We start from the raw sequence: 17352 nt of genomic DNA, 5'->3' as shown, positions 1-17352 counted from the left end.
CACTGAAAAGTGTACTACAGCCTCTTCAACACATAAATGTTCATTGAATTTGTATATATAGAGACATTTAATATATAGGAAAAGTACTTTAATTTACTTAGAATTACTACTATACACAGTGGCGGAGCCAGAATTCTTGTTGAGCCTGGGCAAGGCTAAACCCAAGTGTCTAATTTAAAAACTATAATTGAATATTCGAATACACATCATGTAAAATGGCACCAAACTTTAGAATCGCAAATCAACATTAGTAAAAAATGAAATGATGAACACAATTTTCAATGCAAAATGTGAAATTTGGTGCTAGTGCTAACAGGCGCTTCAATGCAAAATGTGATATGACTTTTCTTATAAATTTGGGTGAAAGTCTTGCAAAATGTAAACATGACTTTTAGATTAAGAAAATAAAAGGATACATAGAAATCACAGTACCAATTTAATTTTTACCATGTGAAAATCATTGAATGAATCATGTAAAATTGGTAAAAAAAATTATGAAGTTTCATCTCCATATGTGAACACGATTGAAGAAAATGAATTGTAAAGTATTTGATTTATTACCATGACTTACAAGCATGCTTCTAGCCTTTTTTTTATATCGGAAAGATAAATTGCACCATCCAAGGTTTGATCCATGGACCTCCCCCCACTCCAGCTCATATGTCCCTTAACTCTTAACACTTGAGGTATCATTTGGGGACCTTCTAGCCCTTATTAATTCAATGAAAAAAAAGGAGAAAATTAAATTCGAAAAGGAAGAAAATCTATAAAAAGGAAAAACAAAAAAGCTTCACTTGGTGGGAATAATAACTTATTAAGTTTCTAGCTTGAATAGAGGAAAAGTACATTTTTTAGTCTGGATGCAGAAGATCAAGGAAAAGGTTTCGTTCCTAACCAACACAATACACAATTTTACAATATAATATCAGATAAGTGAATTCAAAGTTGAAACTTGAGCTTGCCACCTGTGTCTCAATCTTATCAATACTCGTTCAGTCTTATCACCTACAGAAAAGCTTCTACACTCTTCGATTCAAGCAAACCCGCTCATCCCCATCCCCATGTTAATTTCATTTTTTCAATCAGCCTTGTTGTAAACCTATTAGAAGAAAAATGCTTCATCTTCTTCACTTGATCTACTTAAGTTCTAGAACTGCTTCATCTTGCAGCAACACTCACAGCGAAGGTCAGAGTGTTATCTCCGCTTCCTTCTTCATCTCCATTTCTGAAGAGAATGAGAGCAGTTTTTTTGTGCCCAGGTTGCCCCTTCTTTTTCGCCTAAAAAGAGCCTTGTTGCCCAAGTCAATTTTATTTTTTCGGCCATGGAGCTTGGGCATGTGCCCAAGCTGGCCCCTCTGACTATACAGACCAATGGTATAATATCAGTCATTGAAGCTAGAAATAAGAATATATAACAAATACTTTATCAATTACTAGTAAAACATTAATTAATCAACTCTTTTTCTAGATTTGAGTATCCACCGCAAATAACAACTAATATTGACTAATCACACTCATAAAAAAAACACCAGGTAGCAAATTAAATGTGCTATATTTCCATAAATGAGAAACGAATACCTGAATTTATGGTTAAGAAATATTGAGGTGGGTAACTACTGCAATATATTTTGTATGTAAAACAAGTTTTTTTTCAAAATAATCTAATTCCTCAACCTTGATTCTGATATGAATATTTAATAGTTACATGGTGGTTCCTTAGACCTTTGTGATTCCTGCCGCTTTCCCCGTCATTACTTGGAAGCAACCAGCCGCATTAAACAGATGGTACTTATATATTAAATTATGTGATACAACAAGATAAGTGAAAAAGTGGATTAATTAATTAAGGAATCAGCAGCTTGTTATCTGGACGGCAAAAGAGATACACGTGCCGGCCACCGAGTACTCAGACACTGAACACGTAGACGTCAACACGGAGAGCTTTCTGTGGGTCCAGCTTGGATACTCCAAAATCTGCTGATTTGTTCTGCTTTTATCATTTGCCGTCGGTGCACCAACACCAGGATAGGATCCTCATTGCCCTCAACTTAGTTTCCCTGTAATTAATTACTCAATTAGTATGGTTTCTATTCATTAAGCGAATTATTTTCCCATTCATCTTATTTTCACTTGTTTATCATTTCATCTCTCCTTTTTCTATTGCTACATATTATAGTTCTCATATAGGAGTAGTAGAATTTTTCTCAGAGGAAGGGAATCATGGTTATTTTTGTTTGGTCGACGAAAGGGAATTATAATTTAATTCTAAAGATTTGGATCTAAAAATCAAAACATTTATCCATTATCCTCATGATTATTTTCATAATTAAAAGGAAAAATCAATTGCAGAAATGCATGATTATAAATAAACCTATCTCCAAAACTAAGGATTTGTGGGTGTCGCGTTATGATGATTCTAGAAACCTACTTTGAATTTTTAAATTAAAGCTCCCACACACATTATAGCATGACTTGCACCCCACTCACTGAACAATTTTGTTTAACATTGGAATTGCTCTCCAGCCGACAATTAATGACCTTTCAAGGTATAAAAATCGCATAAATGAAATCCCATGCTCAAGGTCCTCGCTTAGTTCATTTTTACATATACATTATAGAATATTATGAGATCAAAATCATGATAAACTTAGAGATTTTTATTTATTTGTTTATTATGATTTTAGTTTTATTGTAATTAATGAAAATATATAATTAGTCAAACTGAGACAAATTATATTGATTTAGTGCTAAGTATATGGTATAAAACCATGATAAACCAAAACCGCATAAAACTGAAGCTGAACTGGAGCGGAGGTGATCGGTCCAGGCTGTCAGTTAAAGGCATGTAGCTCCTTTGGCGGGGCTAAGAGGGTAGAGTATTTTGCTCCTCTTCAAATCAAAGGTTCGGATGGAGCTAGCGATCACCACAACTTATCCTCTTCTTTATTCCTTAATATGTATGGGTTTTTCCAAATTTTTATGCTTCATTTATCGCTTAGTCCTCTTTCTCTCTTAGGATTACTAGCGACCACGACTAGCGACCATCGAGGCTTCTACATAGTGTTTTCAAAAATGAACATTGAATTATCCTTCAAAAACAAATAAAATGATATGTATCTATAACATAAACAATTTTCATTAACTTTTGTGATTGTTCAGGGTTATTTTAGTTTCAGCAAGTATCTAAATATAAATATGCACCAAGAGTCTATGAGTTCTATATGTCTTTTCAATGATCAGAAAATGAATGCGTCATACTCATATGCTTGCTTGATGTAATTAGCGCAGCATGCTTGAACTTTGAATTATGTTAGTGTAATCGAACTTTATTTCGGAGATATCACTTAATAATTATACTTAATTAGTTATGCGGTTATGCCTACCATTTTATAGGGGTAAATAGCCAAGTTGGTCCCTGAATGTGTCAGCCGCCTTCAAGTTAGTCCCTAAACTTCTAAAATGTCTCCCGCGGTCCCTGAATGTGGCAAAAGTCATTCAAGTTAGTTCCGGCGTTAAAAAAAAGAGACGGACGTTAACGGAAGACTGAGTTGGAACGTTGGAAAAGCTTGAAATGCTTCAATTTAGTCCTTGATCTAGATTTTCCCCCAAATTTAATTAATAAAAAAAATAAAAACTAGAAACTCAGCAACAATGATGAATTTTCATCATCTTCATCATGAAATAATGAAACTTCTGAAAATTCCAGAACCTCTCACATCTAAAATAAACAAAAAACATCTTCAACACCTTAAAAAAAAAAAGAGAAAACAAACACTCACTCACACATAGAAACACTAACACAAAGATTTGAAACCATTTAACCCCTAGATCTCGACATGCCCTTCCTCTTCTTCTTCGACACAAAAACGCACCAAAGCCACACATAAAGATAAGAACTTTGACCCATCCACCAAGAGAGAGTGAAATCCAAGCCCCAAAGCCTCTACCTTGACAGAGAAACGAATGTGCAGGGTTCTCTTTCTCTCTGTTGCTGATTGTTGTTGTTGCGACGAGGGGTCTGGGTTTCGCAGCGTGGTTTCAGCGAGGACTCAAAGGAGAAGCGCGGCATCTCAATAAATTCGAGGTTTACGATGGGGGTGGTTTTGGGCGTTTGGGATTTCTAACTCTTTACTGTGAATCTGGCTGGAGTTTTGAGATATTTCACTCTGTACAGTACGTGATTTTGGTTGTGGCTTGGTGGTGGTGGATGAACCAGGGTTACGGTGATGAACAGTTCTAGCTTGGCTGTGCATAAATCTCTCATCTTAATCTGCCTGCAGCATAACCCAATTTGTGGTTTCCATAGAAGGACCCATCAGAAGACCCAGAACCTTCGAGCTCCACCCACAATGGTGAAACCCCAAACCCACAACCTTCGAATTGTTGGCTCTCTTGCTGGATCTGAAAGAAGAAGAAGATGATGAAGAGCCAAAGACAGAAGTTTAATTGAATCCCTTGAACCCTAATATTAATTAGAAATTTGAAGGTTAACATTTTTTTTTACCCAGATCTGCAACCCCTGCGGCCTGCACCATAAAACACAAGTACAACTTTGAGTTGATTTGTTGGCGTTTGTCAACGTGGATCCTGTTGATTTTGTATTTGTGATTAGAGAACAAAATACTTCTTGTTTTTCATCACAAGGTTTTACGAAAAAAGATTTGAATAAGAAATATATTAGAAACTTTAAAAAGCTATGAGATTTACATATGTTTCTTAAAACTCTTTTTTTCGTCAATTTTGGTGTTTGAGTTCTGGGTGTTGAAGATGTTTTGTTTAGTTTAGGTGAAAGAGGTTTCGTCAGTTTTGGTGTTTTTTTCCCAGAGGTTTCATTATTTTATGATAAAGGAGATGAAGATGATGAAAATTCATCATTGTTGCTGGGTTTCTGGTTTTTATTATTTTATTAATTAAATTTGGGGAAAAATTGAGATCAATGACTAAATTTAAGCATTTCAAACTTTCCCAACGTTCCAACTCAGCATTCCGTTAACGTCCGTCTCTTTTTTTTAACGCTGGGACTAACTTGAATGACTTTTGCCACATTCAGGGACCGCGAGATACATTTTAGAAGTTGAGGGACCAACTTGAAGGCGGCTGACACATTCAGGGACCAACTTGGCTATTTACCCCATTTTATAGCATGGCTGCTATTTAAAATTTTCAATAATGCTTCAGGCATAATTAATTGCCATAATTTAAAATCACATTTATTTATTCAAACCTTAACTTGCAAAGCATGCCCCTGCATCTCTCCCTGCCTTCTGATTTGTCTTTCTTTGGTCAATGCACGAAAAAAATAAAAACATGGTATTGCATTTCATACCTATGCTAATTCAAATATTTTATTGTTATGCTTTATGACAACTACCACGGAAATTTCCATAGTTTGATAACGCGTTAAATTTTCCATTAATTTCAAACCTAGTTCAGGAAAACGAACTTTCTTTCCCACTACTATATTTTAATACAGTTGATAACCAAAATTAGTATATTTCCCAATAGTATTGTGTAAATTAAAAGCAACCTGAAGTAGCAAAAAAGTGAAATTAAAAAATAGAGAAAATTGACATCAGCTACTAGAATTACTGCAAATTAAGAGGTTACAAAAGGTCACAACAGATCTCAGAGAATTTCAGATCCATAGTCTTTACTCTTTAAGCTAGTTAATGGAAAAGAACTAACTAAAAACAGAAAATTAATTTATTTACATCAAAGGATCGATGCAATTAATTAACAGCTTATCTTCCTCAAAATAATGGAAGATTAATCTTCCGTTAAAAAACAACAGTAATTTACTTTCTAGCTTCTGCTCTTCATCTTTTCACTTTCTGCTACTACATACGGTGTGTAATTTTTTTAAGTAAACTAAAAAAAGGGGTTAAATTAAATTAAGCTTCATTCGGCGGAGCAAGGTTAAGATCGAGATTGAGTGTAGGTTTTGGCCGGCAATCCACGACGGAGGACGAATCGGAATCGCTCTGGATACCACCGCCAAACATGCCGGTAAAATCGACCGGTCCTGATTCGAATCGGACAGGGAACCGCTGGGCGAAAAACTCGGCCTGAGAAGCCGGATCTAGAAAAATCACCGGGCGGACCGGAGCAGTGTAAACAACGTCACCGCCGCCGGAGAAAGGCATCAGTTGTTGTGGATGCAGCGGGAGGAAGGGGAAGCGGTCGACGACCACACCACCGCCGCGCGTGATGTCACGCTCCGGGGTTGAGGATTCCACGGTGCTGCTCTGGCTTGGGCTCTGGTTGGCCTTGACGTTAGCGACGACGACGTCGTTGGGTCCGGTGTTGTTGTCCGGGGAGGGTGATTGGGGGAAGTTGGTTTTGGCTTTAGGGCCGCGGAACTGGCGGGCGGCGGCGTCGTAGGCTCTAGCGGCTTCCTCGGCGGTGTCGAAGGTGCCGAGCCAGACGCGGCTCTTCTTGCCGGGATCTCTGATCTCGGCGGCGTAACGGCCCCATGGCCTCTTACGAACGCCTCTGAAATGAACCTCGGTTGCATTATTGGAAGGCTTGTGTATCTTGCTCTTGGCGCTCACGGCGGTGGTTGCGGCGGCGGTGTTTCTCGCCTTCGTAACGGTGGTCGATGAGGGTGCCTTTCGCATGATGATTGATTTGATGAGAGAATGCAGGTACGTGTGTGAGGTAGTGGTGCTTGCTTTGTTGAGAGGGGTTGTGGGGTATATATAATGTGAATAAGTACCTTGTGATCCAATTTTGGTGTATTTTTTTAATCTTTAAATCAAATTAATTAAAAAAACTTCATGTTAGTTGGGTTTGTAACGATGTAAGGACGAATCACTTTTCTTAAAAAAGTTAAGAGACTTCAAAAAAAATGTTAAGTGGTTTGATTGCCGCAGCCGATGAGATGGGTGCGTTGTGGGTGGTTCGCGATCCATATCTCAAACGACCAATAATCTTGAAGGTATGGTCTAACTCGTGGTAGTGACGGAAGCCGACTCTCATATAATTTTATTTATTTATTAAAAATGAATAAATAAATGAGATTTGGAAATGGGGATTGTGTGATTGTGGGAGGAAGGTGCAGTCAAAGGAGGGGGGAGGTGTGTGAATGTGTGTGACGCCGCCCAAAGGAAAGAGAGAGAGAGAGAGAGAGAGAGGATAATGGTGTTGGGGGGTTACGTGGCACGCGGGAATTTCGAGACAAGCGGCGAGGGTGGGGGTGGGGTATAATGCGTGCCGGCTTTTAACCTAATGGGCCGTTTTTTCGGCTCACCCTTCTTCCTTCTTTTTTCTGCCACCCCTTTGTTCAACATGCGTGTACTACACTCGCTTCTTCTTTTTACCAGGTCTTGTTTGTAATGATTTTTCTTTTTTGACATGACTTATGCTGTTTTCTAACCATTTTTTATCGGAGTAAATTTTGATGTAATTAAAACAATGATAAAAAAATTAATTTAATTTATTAATTTTATAAATAAAGCTATAATTTTTTATAATCAATTAAGATGAAGCTATTTAACTGTTCAAAGAACTTTATGTGCCTGTTCAATAAAAATATTATTTTAAATAAAAATGAAAAAATATGTTTATATAAAAAGAATAAAAACTCTATACCTTTTTATTACAAATTTTATGTGTAATGATCAATAAAAGACACAAAAATATAACCGAAAAATAATTTTTAAAAATGAGTTTTAACAGTTAACTTCTTAAAAAATACTACTTCCTTAAACTTGTTACAAGTCGATTGGTTTTAATGTTTTATAGTTTGATTCTTGATTCGGCCAAAGATAAGCTCTTGGCTCTCACTATGGTAATGAGTAGAAGATGACTCCTAATACGACCATAGATTATTGGCCAGTCTCACTCATTGTGATGGCTAAAACGAAGAGGCTCTTGATCCAACAAAAAATTGCCCCTTAACCTCCTTTGTTGTCGATTGCGGCACAAATCCGACCCGAATGCACACCAACACGTCGTCCCATACCACTAGGAACCCCGCAATAATGGAATCCGACCAGACTAATCACACGCCAAGCATTTTATTAAGGTAACTTGTTGGTTTAACATGAGACCGATCACAAGAACCTCAGCCGCCAGTCTAATCACCTGGCACTCGACCAAACCCTTGCCTCAACCCCTTGAGGACGACTAGATATTTGCACCCCCTGATCACTTAAGCCAAAGTCAGCAACACACTGCTCAAGAAATAGTTACGTAGACATAGGTATCAAAAATAGTGCACAAGAGTCTTGTAGGCTATCCGACTAGGTGATGCAAAATGTCTCATTTGCAAGATACTCGCGTGTCTCTACAAAATGGCGTCAAACCTCATACTTCAAACTTCAAGAACATGTATCTAGAGATTTCAACACACACTATAAAAGGTGAAGAAAAATCCGTGAAGATGTAGTTTCTTTTTTAACTCATTCTCTTCTCATTAACTTGTACGTCAGAGTGGTCCTTGCAAAATCCTCTACCAGAGCCCCACTAGAGTTATCAAGAAGGAATAGTTTATCAAATCACATAAGGCCCGCCTTCATCGTCACTATTCCTCCATTATCAATACACTCTCTTAAGTGATTGTGCCTCTCAATTTTGAAGTTCATTTAAATGCGTGTTTATGTTAAATAGTCTCAATTCATAAATCACTTAATAGTAACAATATCTTGTATTTCATTTCAAAAATAAAAACAATATCTTATATTTACTTTTTTTTTCTCTCTAACTCTTGTTATCACTTCAAATCATATATGAAAACGTTCTCTAATCATATCAAATTCGGCTTACATCCAGGGGCGGACCCACATAGTGTTGAGGGGGTTCAACTGACCCCCCTGAAAAAAAAAAATTTCCTACCTACCCCCCTATAATAAATTTTTTTTGACCCCTCTGAAATTTTAAAATTGCACCCAGCCACCCTGACCCCACTACTCACTCACACTCCTTTATCTCTCTCTCTCTCACACACTCTCTCTCTCTCAGTCTCTCACGCTCACGCACTCACCCTCTCTCAAACTCTCACGCACAGACGCACTCATTCACACAGCACCACCACCACCGGCTGCCGCACCGCCACGGCACGACACCACCGGCCACCACCACGGCACCACTGGCGCCACCGTCCATCTTTGCAAGCTGTTGAAGGTTAGTACTTAGTTAGGTTTAGGTTTGGAAAACCCCAAAATTGAAAACCCCAAAATTGAAAACCCAAAAATTGAAAATCCCTTGATATATTTGCAAGCTGTGGAATTTATCCTCTAATTTCTGATTGTCAACCTTCACGTTTTACAGACTTGCTCCTTTTGTTTTAAAGGTTAGTTTCCTTCCCATGGACTTATTTGGCACAACTCCTTTGTATCAGAGGGATTATTTCAATGCAGCATTGATGTTCTTTGCAATTGGTTTCTCAGATATTAACTTAAGAGATGTGTGATACAATCATCCAAGTGATTTAACTAGTATAAAATGTAACAAATCAGTATTCAGAATTTTTTAACTCTCTTTGTAGTTAAAATATATGCTTGTTGTCAAAACTGAAAGGAATTTTGTGTTAAGTATCCGTCCATCTTTGCAAGCTGTCGAACTAATTTAAGTCTACTCTATCTTGTGAAGGTCATGGATAAATTTTTAGTAAAGAGAGCAAGGTCATCAAGTGAGCAATGTGGATCAAGCTCGTCACAACAACAACCACCACATGTTGAAGTTAATCTAAATGAGTTGCCATCGGATCCTGGATTGCGACCAAGAATTACAACATATCATCCTAATGATCAAGATAAGATACGGAGAGCATATTTGCAAAAAGGACCATGTCAACCTAAGAATCACAACTTTCCACAAAAGAAAGTCGGAACCTCAAAAAGAAGATTTTCCACGGCATGGTTCACTGAATTTGGAAGTTGGTTAGAGTACAGCATTGAAAAAGATGCTGCATATTGTTTGTGTTGCTATCTCTTTAGGCCCGATCAAGGAAACCAAGGTGGTGGTGAGACATTTGTCACCAAGGGATTCAACAAATGGAACAACAAAGAAAGGATCACACTTCATGTTGGAAGTCCTAATAGTGCTCATAACATTGCTTTCAAGAAATGTCAGGACTTAATGAAACAAGATCAACATATTGACACTGTCATGTCTAGGCATTCTGACACACAACGCAACATCTACAGAACACGCTTAAAGGCAACAATTGATTGTGTTTGTTGGCTACTAAAGCAAGGCTTAGCTTTTCGTGGTCATGATGAGTCAAAGGGTTCTACCAGACAAGGTAACTTCCTTGAGCTACTTAAATTTCTTGCCATGCACAATGATTTGATAAAAAGTGTTGTTTTGGATAATGCTCCTGAAAACCATCAATTAATTGCTCCAACAATCCAAAAAGATATTGCTCATGCTGCTGCATCAGAAACTACTAATGCTATTATTGCTGATATTGGAAATGAATTCTTTGCTATTCTTGTTGATGAAGCTCGTGACATATCAACTAAAGAACAAATGGCAATTGCTCTGCGTTATGTTAATAAAACTGGAAGTATTGTTGAGCGTTTTTTAGGCATTGTTCATGTTAAGGATACCACTGCTTCATCATTGAAATCAGCAATTGATGAACTATTTTGTAAACATGGGCTTAGTATATCAAGTATTCGTGGACAAGGTTATGATGGTGCTAGCAACATGAGTGGAGAATTTAATGGTCTGAAAAGTTTAATTTTAAGGGAGAATCCATGTGCATATTATGTCCATTGCTTTGCTCATCAATTACAACTTACTTTAGTTGCTATTGCTCAAGAACATGGTGAAGTTTCCTTATTTTTTAACTTAGTCTCCAAGTTAATGAATGTTGTTGGGGGATCTTGCAAGCGAGTTGACATGCTTCATGAAAAACAATTGAAACATATTAGAGAAGAATTAAGCAGAGGAGAAATTTCTAGTGGGCAAGGTCTTAACCAAGAAACTAATCTGGCACGCCCTGCTGATACTCGTTGGAGTTCTCATTAAGTCACTTTGGTTAGGATAATATTGATGTATTCTGCTATTATTGATGTTCTGCACATTATGAAAGAAGACGGATACCCCCGACAGGCAAAAGGTGAAGCATCTGGTCTTTTAATTATGTTGCAAGGTTTTGATTTTGTATTCTTCTTGCATTTGATGAGACGTGTATTGGGTATTTCACATGAATTGTCACAATCATTGCAAAGGAAAGATCAAGACATCATGAATGCTATGAACTTGGTTAACATCACAAAGACTAGGTTTGCATCACTTAGGAATGATGGATGGGAGCCTTTATTGAAGGAAGTAACTTTATTTTGCAATAAGCAATCTATTAGTGTTCCTCCTATGGAAAGTGTGTTTGTTAGTGGGAAGTCACGACGTCAAACGCGCAGCATTACAACAGAGCATCATTATCGTGTTGAGTTATTTTATACCGTGATAGATATGCAGCTTCAAGAACTCAATGACCGTTTTAGTGAGATTAATACCCAATTGCTCCTTTGTTTGGCTTCTTTGGATCCATCTAATTTGTTCTCTGCTTTTGATAAGGCAAAGGTGTTGGAATTTGCAAGTTTTTATCCAAATGAGTTCACTCCATTTAATTTAGTGATGCTTGATAATGCACTAGATTGTTACATCATGGATATGCGAACAAGTGATGAATTTGCCTCTTTGGAAGGATTCCAACAACTTTCAGAGAAGTTGGTTGAAAAAGGAAGACATGTTGTGTATCCACTTGTTTATCTTCTTTTGAAATTGGCACTGATTTTGCCTGTTGCAACAGCCACTGTAGAAAGAGCTTTCTCTGCTATGAATATTGTGAAGAATAGGCTGCGTAACCGAATTGGAGATACATGGATGAATGATTGTTTAGTTACTTATATTGAGAGTGATGTATTTAATAACATTGACTCTGAGCTTATTGTTCAACGATTTCAGAATATGAAATCGCGTAGAGGACAACTATGATTTGTATAATTTCTTATGTATAAACATATTACAGTTGTTTTTAATTATATTTTTTATCGATGTACTCATTTGAAAAGTTTGACCCCCCTGACTCCGGGGTCCTGGATCCGCCACTGCTTACATCCCAATCTCAAATAGTTTGCAAGACCATGTCAAATAACAATAACATATAAAAGAAGTTCACGAGTTTTGAGAAGAAAAAAATGTTTTTATTTCACCCTCTAGAATTCAACGTAATAATTGACCCAATGGCAAATATTAAAATTATTTGGATCACATAAACAAAGAAGTTTTAAAACACATTAGTAAAGAAAGAGAATAAAAAATTGAAGGTCTTCAGTGTTGGTACGCGCTTTTGATGAAGGCTTGAAAGTGAAATAGCAGTAGCCGATTTTGGATAGCAATGACCCAGTCTAAGCTTGTAACATGTGTCACCACTCATGCCTACAATACACTACACTGCCGTCTCTCTCTAGAACAAGTGAAGAAGAAGAAGAAAGAGCTATTGAATCGTTCTTAATAATTATTTGTTTGGTGATGAACCTGAATGACTGACCAGTGAGAACGCATACACGCGTCACTATCCTTCACTTGACGCGTCGTTTGAAAAAACAACAACCCACCTTCCAATCCAATCCAATCCAGTCACTCTCATCATTCTTGTTTCGGTGCCTCCACATCTAAATCGCGTCACGGTCCCGTTAAATAACGGAGCACCGCGTGGCGGCAACTCACTTTCCTCCACCACGCCCAGACTCGCGTGTGGGTGACGCGCTTTTCGCACCGCATCAATTCATTTGGGAAAGTGAACGTGACGCACGCGCTGAGACCGTGGGAGTAGTCGTGGATTGTTATGTTGCTGAAATTGTGCGCACAAAGAAAAAAGTGTGCTTGACATTTGAGATCTATTTTGGTGCATCAAACGGCAGCACAGGTTACGGGAGTGGTAAGGAAACAAACTGTGAACTTATTTCTTTCACTTTTCAAAATTTTCGGTTGTTACTGCTACTGCTTTGTTGGCGGTGGCAAATCAACCATAAGATATACTCATATCATTTTTTCCTTATTCTGCATCAACACTAATGTTCTTATTCAGTCATATTGTTAATGAGATTTTTTACCTTTTTTTTTTTTTTCTCCTTTTATTCATATTTCTATTTTCTCTCTACTTCGTTTACCAATTCAGCATTCCAAAGTGAAGAATTTGTGACTGCATGATCTTAATTGGGCGGCTTTGATTTTATTAGTTACTATGGTCCTAAAATTAACCTATTTAAATTAGAGCGGTCTAATTAAAGATCAAATCAAATAATGATTGACCCTCTAATTTTAGTGAATACAATATTCACCAAGTGGAGGGATTATAAATTGCGATACTCACTTAAAATGAAGTGTGCACAATTCCTTTTTTTCAATTAAAATGGATTACTTAATATGTTGTTTTTTTGTTATATTAGGTAACACTATGAATGAACCATAACTGAACTTGAAAATGTTAACAGTTTAATGGATATGCACTGACAGTATAAAATAGTTTTACACAGTCATCCAATCAAAGCATGCCACATAGGAGAGATAATTACATTTGACTTTAATTTTGATTAAAAAAATAATATATTTTTTGATTTGACGGAATTCAATTGGATGTCTGTGTAAAACTATTTTACACTGTCAGTGCATATCCATTAAACTTAAATGTTAATGTTGTCTGATGGCATAAAAATTCATGTTTTGGTCAATTAAGTTTGGTTCCCAGGGATCCATAACATTGGATTTGCGAGATCCATTAACTGCACAAATGATCATATGAATTGAAGATCTAGTGATACATTGAAATTATAAACTAGACATTTTACAATTACTATTAAACTAGTTATTCATTTAATTATTATCACATGGAAAATGTATCTTGTAGGAACTAGGAACCATTTGTATTTTGTAGCAATAACCGTTGAAGCATGGGGTCCCATTCCAGCACCACTAGATTTAGAATGGCGCCTTTCTCCAACGGCTACAACACCCAAAAACAAATATGTCTGCATAACTCAACAGAATCTAGCATTCCAATCTTACCTCAATCTCATCACTCACTTGCATTCATGGATTCTTATTCTTCACATTCAGCTACCACCACCCCTCACCACCACCACCGTCACCACCACCGTTCTTCTGATCGGAGCAGATCTCGAACCTCTTCCACCTTGGCTCGCATCGGTGAAAATGGAATTATAGAGCCTATTCGCATATCTCTCGACCTGGTTCCTTCACCAACCACCATCAAACTCCCATCACCATCATTATCATCGCGTTCACCTCTCTCCCTTCTGCGTTCTCCTAACTCCTGTCTCCCACTCCGGGAGCTTCTCCTCATGTCTCCTTCTCCGGCGAGGAAGTCCAAGCCACGGTTCGACGATGAGCTCCTGGAGGCAGGTTCCGGTGTTCGCCGCCGGTGTAAGAGCCGAGGGGCGCAGATGGGGTTGCTCTGTTCGCCCAGGAGCTCGCGGAGGTCGAGGCGGGAAGAGAAGGAGGTTGGGTTGGTGGTGGATGAGGCTGGAAAACAGAGGAAGAGGAGGCACAGTGGAAGACCCAGAAAGGAAAAACTCAGCTTGGTCCCTTTTCAACCACCTTCAATTTCTTCGTCTCCTCCAAGTAAGGCTAATTCATTCAATTTCAACTTTCAACCATAGAAATTTAGCATTAGCTGCTATTTTTCTACTTTCAAACTAGTGAGGAGGGAATTGAGTAGTTAAGTAGTTTCATGAGATTCTAGGATAATGTTAGGATATATGAATATAGCTTTCATTTTCAATTTTAGTTGAAGCTAGTTATCAATTGATTTGGGTTACAAGTTTGTTATGTACCACTAGAGGTGGTTAATTTGTTATGTAAACAATGTTTATATCATTGTCTGCCACAGCAACAGTGGCTATAACATATGGTTATGGTTGCATCAATCACATTTTCCTCTAATCTTCCACAATGTTAAGAATCATGATATATCTGCCATATTGACTTCAATAACAATTTAGAACTTGATTGTAAGTAAAAAGGAACATAGAATTTAGGGGTAATGCAAAAATTCTATCCCATGTCTAAAAAATCACCATTTAGATCATGTTACATTGTGTTTGGTTCCACCTACAAAGTCCCCTTAAGGCTGAAGCTACAATATCTAGCTTCTCATTTAACATGACTTGCTTAACTTGAATACTGACATCCACTTAGCGTGTGTTTGGATATTAGTTGAGTGTAACATGAACAGATTCCATCCTAATCCATAAAAGGAGCTTTGTTCGCTTTTGTTTTGAAGTTCGTGCTAATGTCCATTTATACCGGTATCAAGGGATGTAAAAACATAACCTTAGTCTTTAAATTGTAAAAAGCTGTTTGCATTGACTTTTGTAATTTTTAGGAAGTATAGATGAAATCTTTGTATGTTCCTATATGACTGCCATGTCTGCTGTAGCCTGTAGATTCAGGAGTCAACTCTGTTTTTTGTTGTTATATTTGTTTGTTTTCATCTTTTAATATAGAACCAGAGACTGATGTTTGTTACTTTGGTGTTTAGAATCTGAAGAAGAAACTGGAGGTGATTTAGATCGTGTTGGACAATTCATTACTGATTTAATCATGTGGAGAGATGTGTCAAAATCAGCCTTTTGGTTTGGGTTTGGGTCTCTTTGTTTCTTGTCTTCTTTCTTCACTAAAGGAGTCAACTTCAGGTTTGTAACTGCTATCTCTTTTCATTAGTTTGGCTCTTCCTTCTGCTAGATAGTGAAAAGTTCTGAGATGTTCTCATTCTGGTTGTTTCAGCATCTTCTCTGCCTTATGTCAGTTGGCAATTCTCTTGTTGGCTTTTTCATTCTTCTCAAATTCAGTTTCTCAAAGGTACAATTTACTGTTATGCTATTCCAAGCTATTCTAGTATTGGATTTGGATGTATTCAATGAGTTAACATTTGCTGCATCTGTTTATGTTCAGAGACCAGGCTGAGAAGGGTTATGCCAAGCTGAAAGAAGATGACATTTTACGTCTCACAAACTTGATTCTTCCTGCTTTCAATCTTGCAATTTCAAAAACCAGAGAGCTGTTCTCAGGAGAACCATCCATTACCCTGAAAGTAAAACCCCCAACCAAAGTCTTGAATGCCTGATTGATGTCTGCAAAGTTTCTTTCTAGTGTTTGTTAAGTACTAATTAGGATCCTTATTTTGCAGCTAGCTCCTTTCCTTCTACTAGGAGCTGAATATGGCTCTCTTATTACAATTTGGAGACTCAGTGCCATTGGTGAGTGAAGACCTCATGAACTATATAATGTTTTCCTCAAATTGAGTCAGCATCAGCATTATCATTGTTGTGATAATACATATTTTCCTAAATTTTCATATATTTATGAGCAGGATTTTTTGTCAGCTTCAGTGTACCAAAGCTTTATTCTTGCTACTCTGATCAGATCAACCAGCGAGGTATAATTCCACCCTTTCCCTAAAATTTTGTAGGCCTATCCACATTGTAATAACTAACAGTAGATTAGGTTTTGTTATGCAGCTAAGTGCTTGAAGCTGAGATTGTTGGATAGATGGAGCGCCTGCCCTCACAAGAAGATAGTGGTCGCATCAGCACTTATTGCCTTTTGGAAATTATCTACTATAAAGACTCGAATCTTCACAGGTAATTCTGGAATCTGCCACTTGCCAAGAGGCACTTTTTCATGTAATTTTAAGGATGCATGACCATTTAAGGATCAAAAGCCTCCAAATATGGATTAACGGCTATATCTAATTTGGAATATCAAAACAATCTTTACCTGAAGAGAGTTTTGCTTCTCTTCCATATTTCATTGGTCTCATGTGTTAACATGACTTGCTTAAATCCCTCCTCTGCAGGATTTATACTGCTTGTAATAGCCAGATATTGTCGGCAAAATGTCATGCAACAAGTAGAAGATGGAGAAGCACAACTGGGAGAGAAGGGACAAAAATAGACATTGATGGTGGCATCAGAGGAAGAGCAACTGCAGCAGGCACTAGTAGTTGCAGAACAAGGGCGCCGACGCTAGAAACTTTCTTTATCCGGCCATTTCTTGAAACTTGGCACGCATATATATATGTATATCTTGCATCCATGGATGATTCATTCCTTTTCAATTAGGTGAATTATAAAAGATGTTCTTAAGCGTTCTATTATAGTCATAGCCTTGTTGCACAAGCTATTTTAAGTTAGTGCATAAAATGTATTCATTCATTCATTTTTTGACTCTGATCACGAGTATGTATCTTGGTCCTTTGTTTCAGATCCATTTATTTGTAGTTAGGTAAAAATATAAAATTGTATTAATTATGAACAAATGTTTTCATTATATATGCAAAAAATCCTGTTGAGATCCAATTTAACATGAGTGTACAAC

At 37.4% G+C, this 17352-nt stretch overlaps 2 protein-coding genes and 1 pseudogene across 2 annotated transcripts; 2 read left to right on the top strand and 1 right to left on the bottom strand.

The window, feature by feature from the left end:
* Positions 1-5557: 5557 nt before the first annotated feature.
* On the bottom strand, positions 5558-6689 carry LOC130746873 (ethylene-responsive transcription factor 4-like). Its single transcript, XM_057599649.1, has one exon. It carries the CDS (start codon positions 6615-6617, stop codon positions 5892-5894), a length of 726 nt encoding a protein of 241 aa, XP_057455632.1. The 5' UTR covers positions 6618-6689; the 3' UTR covers positions 5558-5891.
* Positions 6690-9307: 2618 nt separating this feature from the next.
* LOC130744911 (uncharacterized) lies at positions 9308-11946 on the top strand (annotated as a pseudogene).
* A 1976-nt stretch (positions 11947-13922) lies between these two features.
* Positions 13923-17333, top strand: LOC130746872 (reticulon-like protein B17). The gene is made up of 8 exons (XM_057599648.1): positions 13923-14595; positions 15515-15668; positions 15760-15834; positions 15928-16066; positions 16163-16232; positions 16346-16411; positions 16494-16616; positions 16832-17333. The coding sequence occupies exons 1-8, from the start codon at positions 13938-13940 to the stop codon at positions 16927-16929; spliced, it is 1383 nt and encodes a 460-aa protein (XP_057455631.1). The 5' UTR covers positions 13923-13937; the 3' UTR covers positions 16930-17333.
* Positions 17334-17352: the final 19 nt, after the last annotated feature.

The sequence above is a fragment of the Lotus japonicus genome, chromosome 3 (genome assembly GCF_012489685.1).
Source record: "Lotus japonicus ecotype B-129 chromosome 3, LjGifu_v1.2".
NCBI classification, from domain to species: domain Eukaryota; kingdom Viridiplantae; phylum Streptophyta; class Magnoliopsida; order Fabales; family Fabaceae; genus Lotus; species Lotus japonicus.
The sequence above is the reverse complement of the archived record's forward strand: the minus strand, read 5'-3'. Positions and strand labels throughout refer to the sequence as shown.

Excerpts from the sequence above, each read along its gene's own strand:
- LOC130746872 (XM_057599648.1), top strand. The coding sequence starts at position 13,938 with ATGGCGCCTTTCTCCAACGGCTACAACACCCAAAAACAAATATGTCTG. Across the intron at positions 16,412-16,493 it reads TGATCAGATCAACCAGCGAG|CTAAGTGCTTGAAGCTGAGA; the intron begins GTATAATTCCAC and ends TTTGTTATGCAG. Across the intron at positions 16,617-16,831 it reads AAAGACTCGAATCTTCACAG|GATTTATACTGCTTGTAATA; the intron begins GTAATTCTGGAA and ends CCTCCTCTGCAG.
- LOC130746873 (XM_057599649.1), bottom strand. The coding sequence starts at position 6,617 with ATGCGAAAGGCACCCTCATCGACCACCGTTACGAAGGCGAGAAACACC.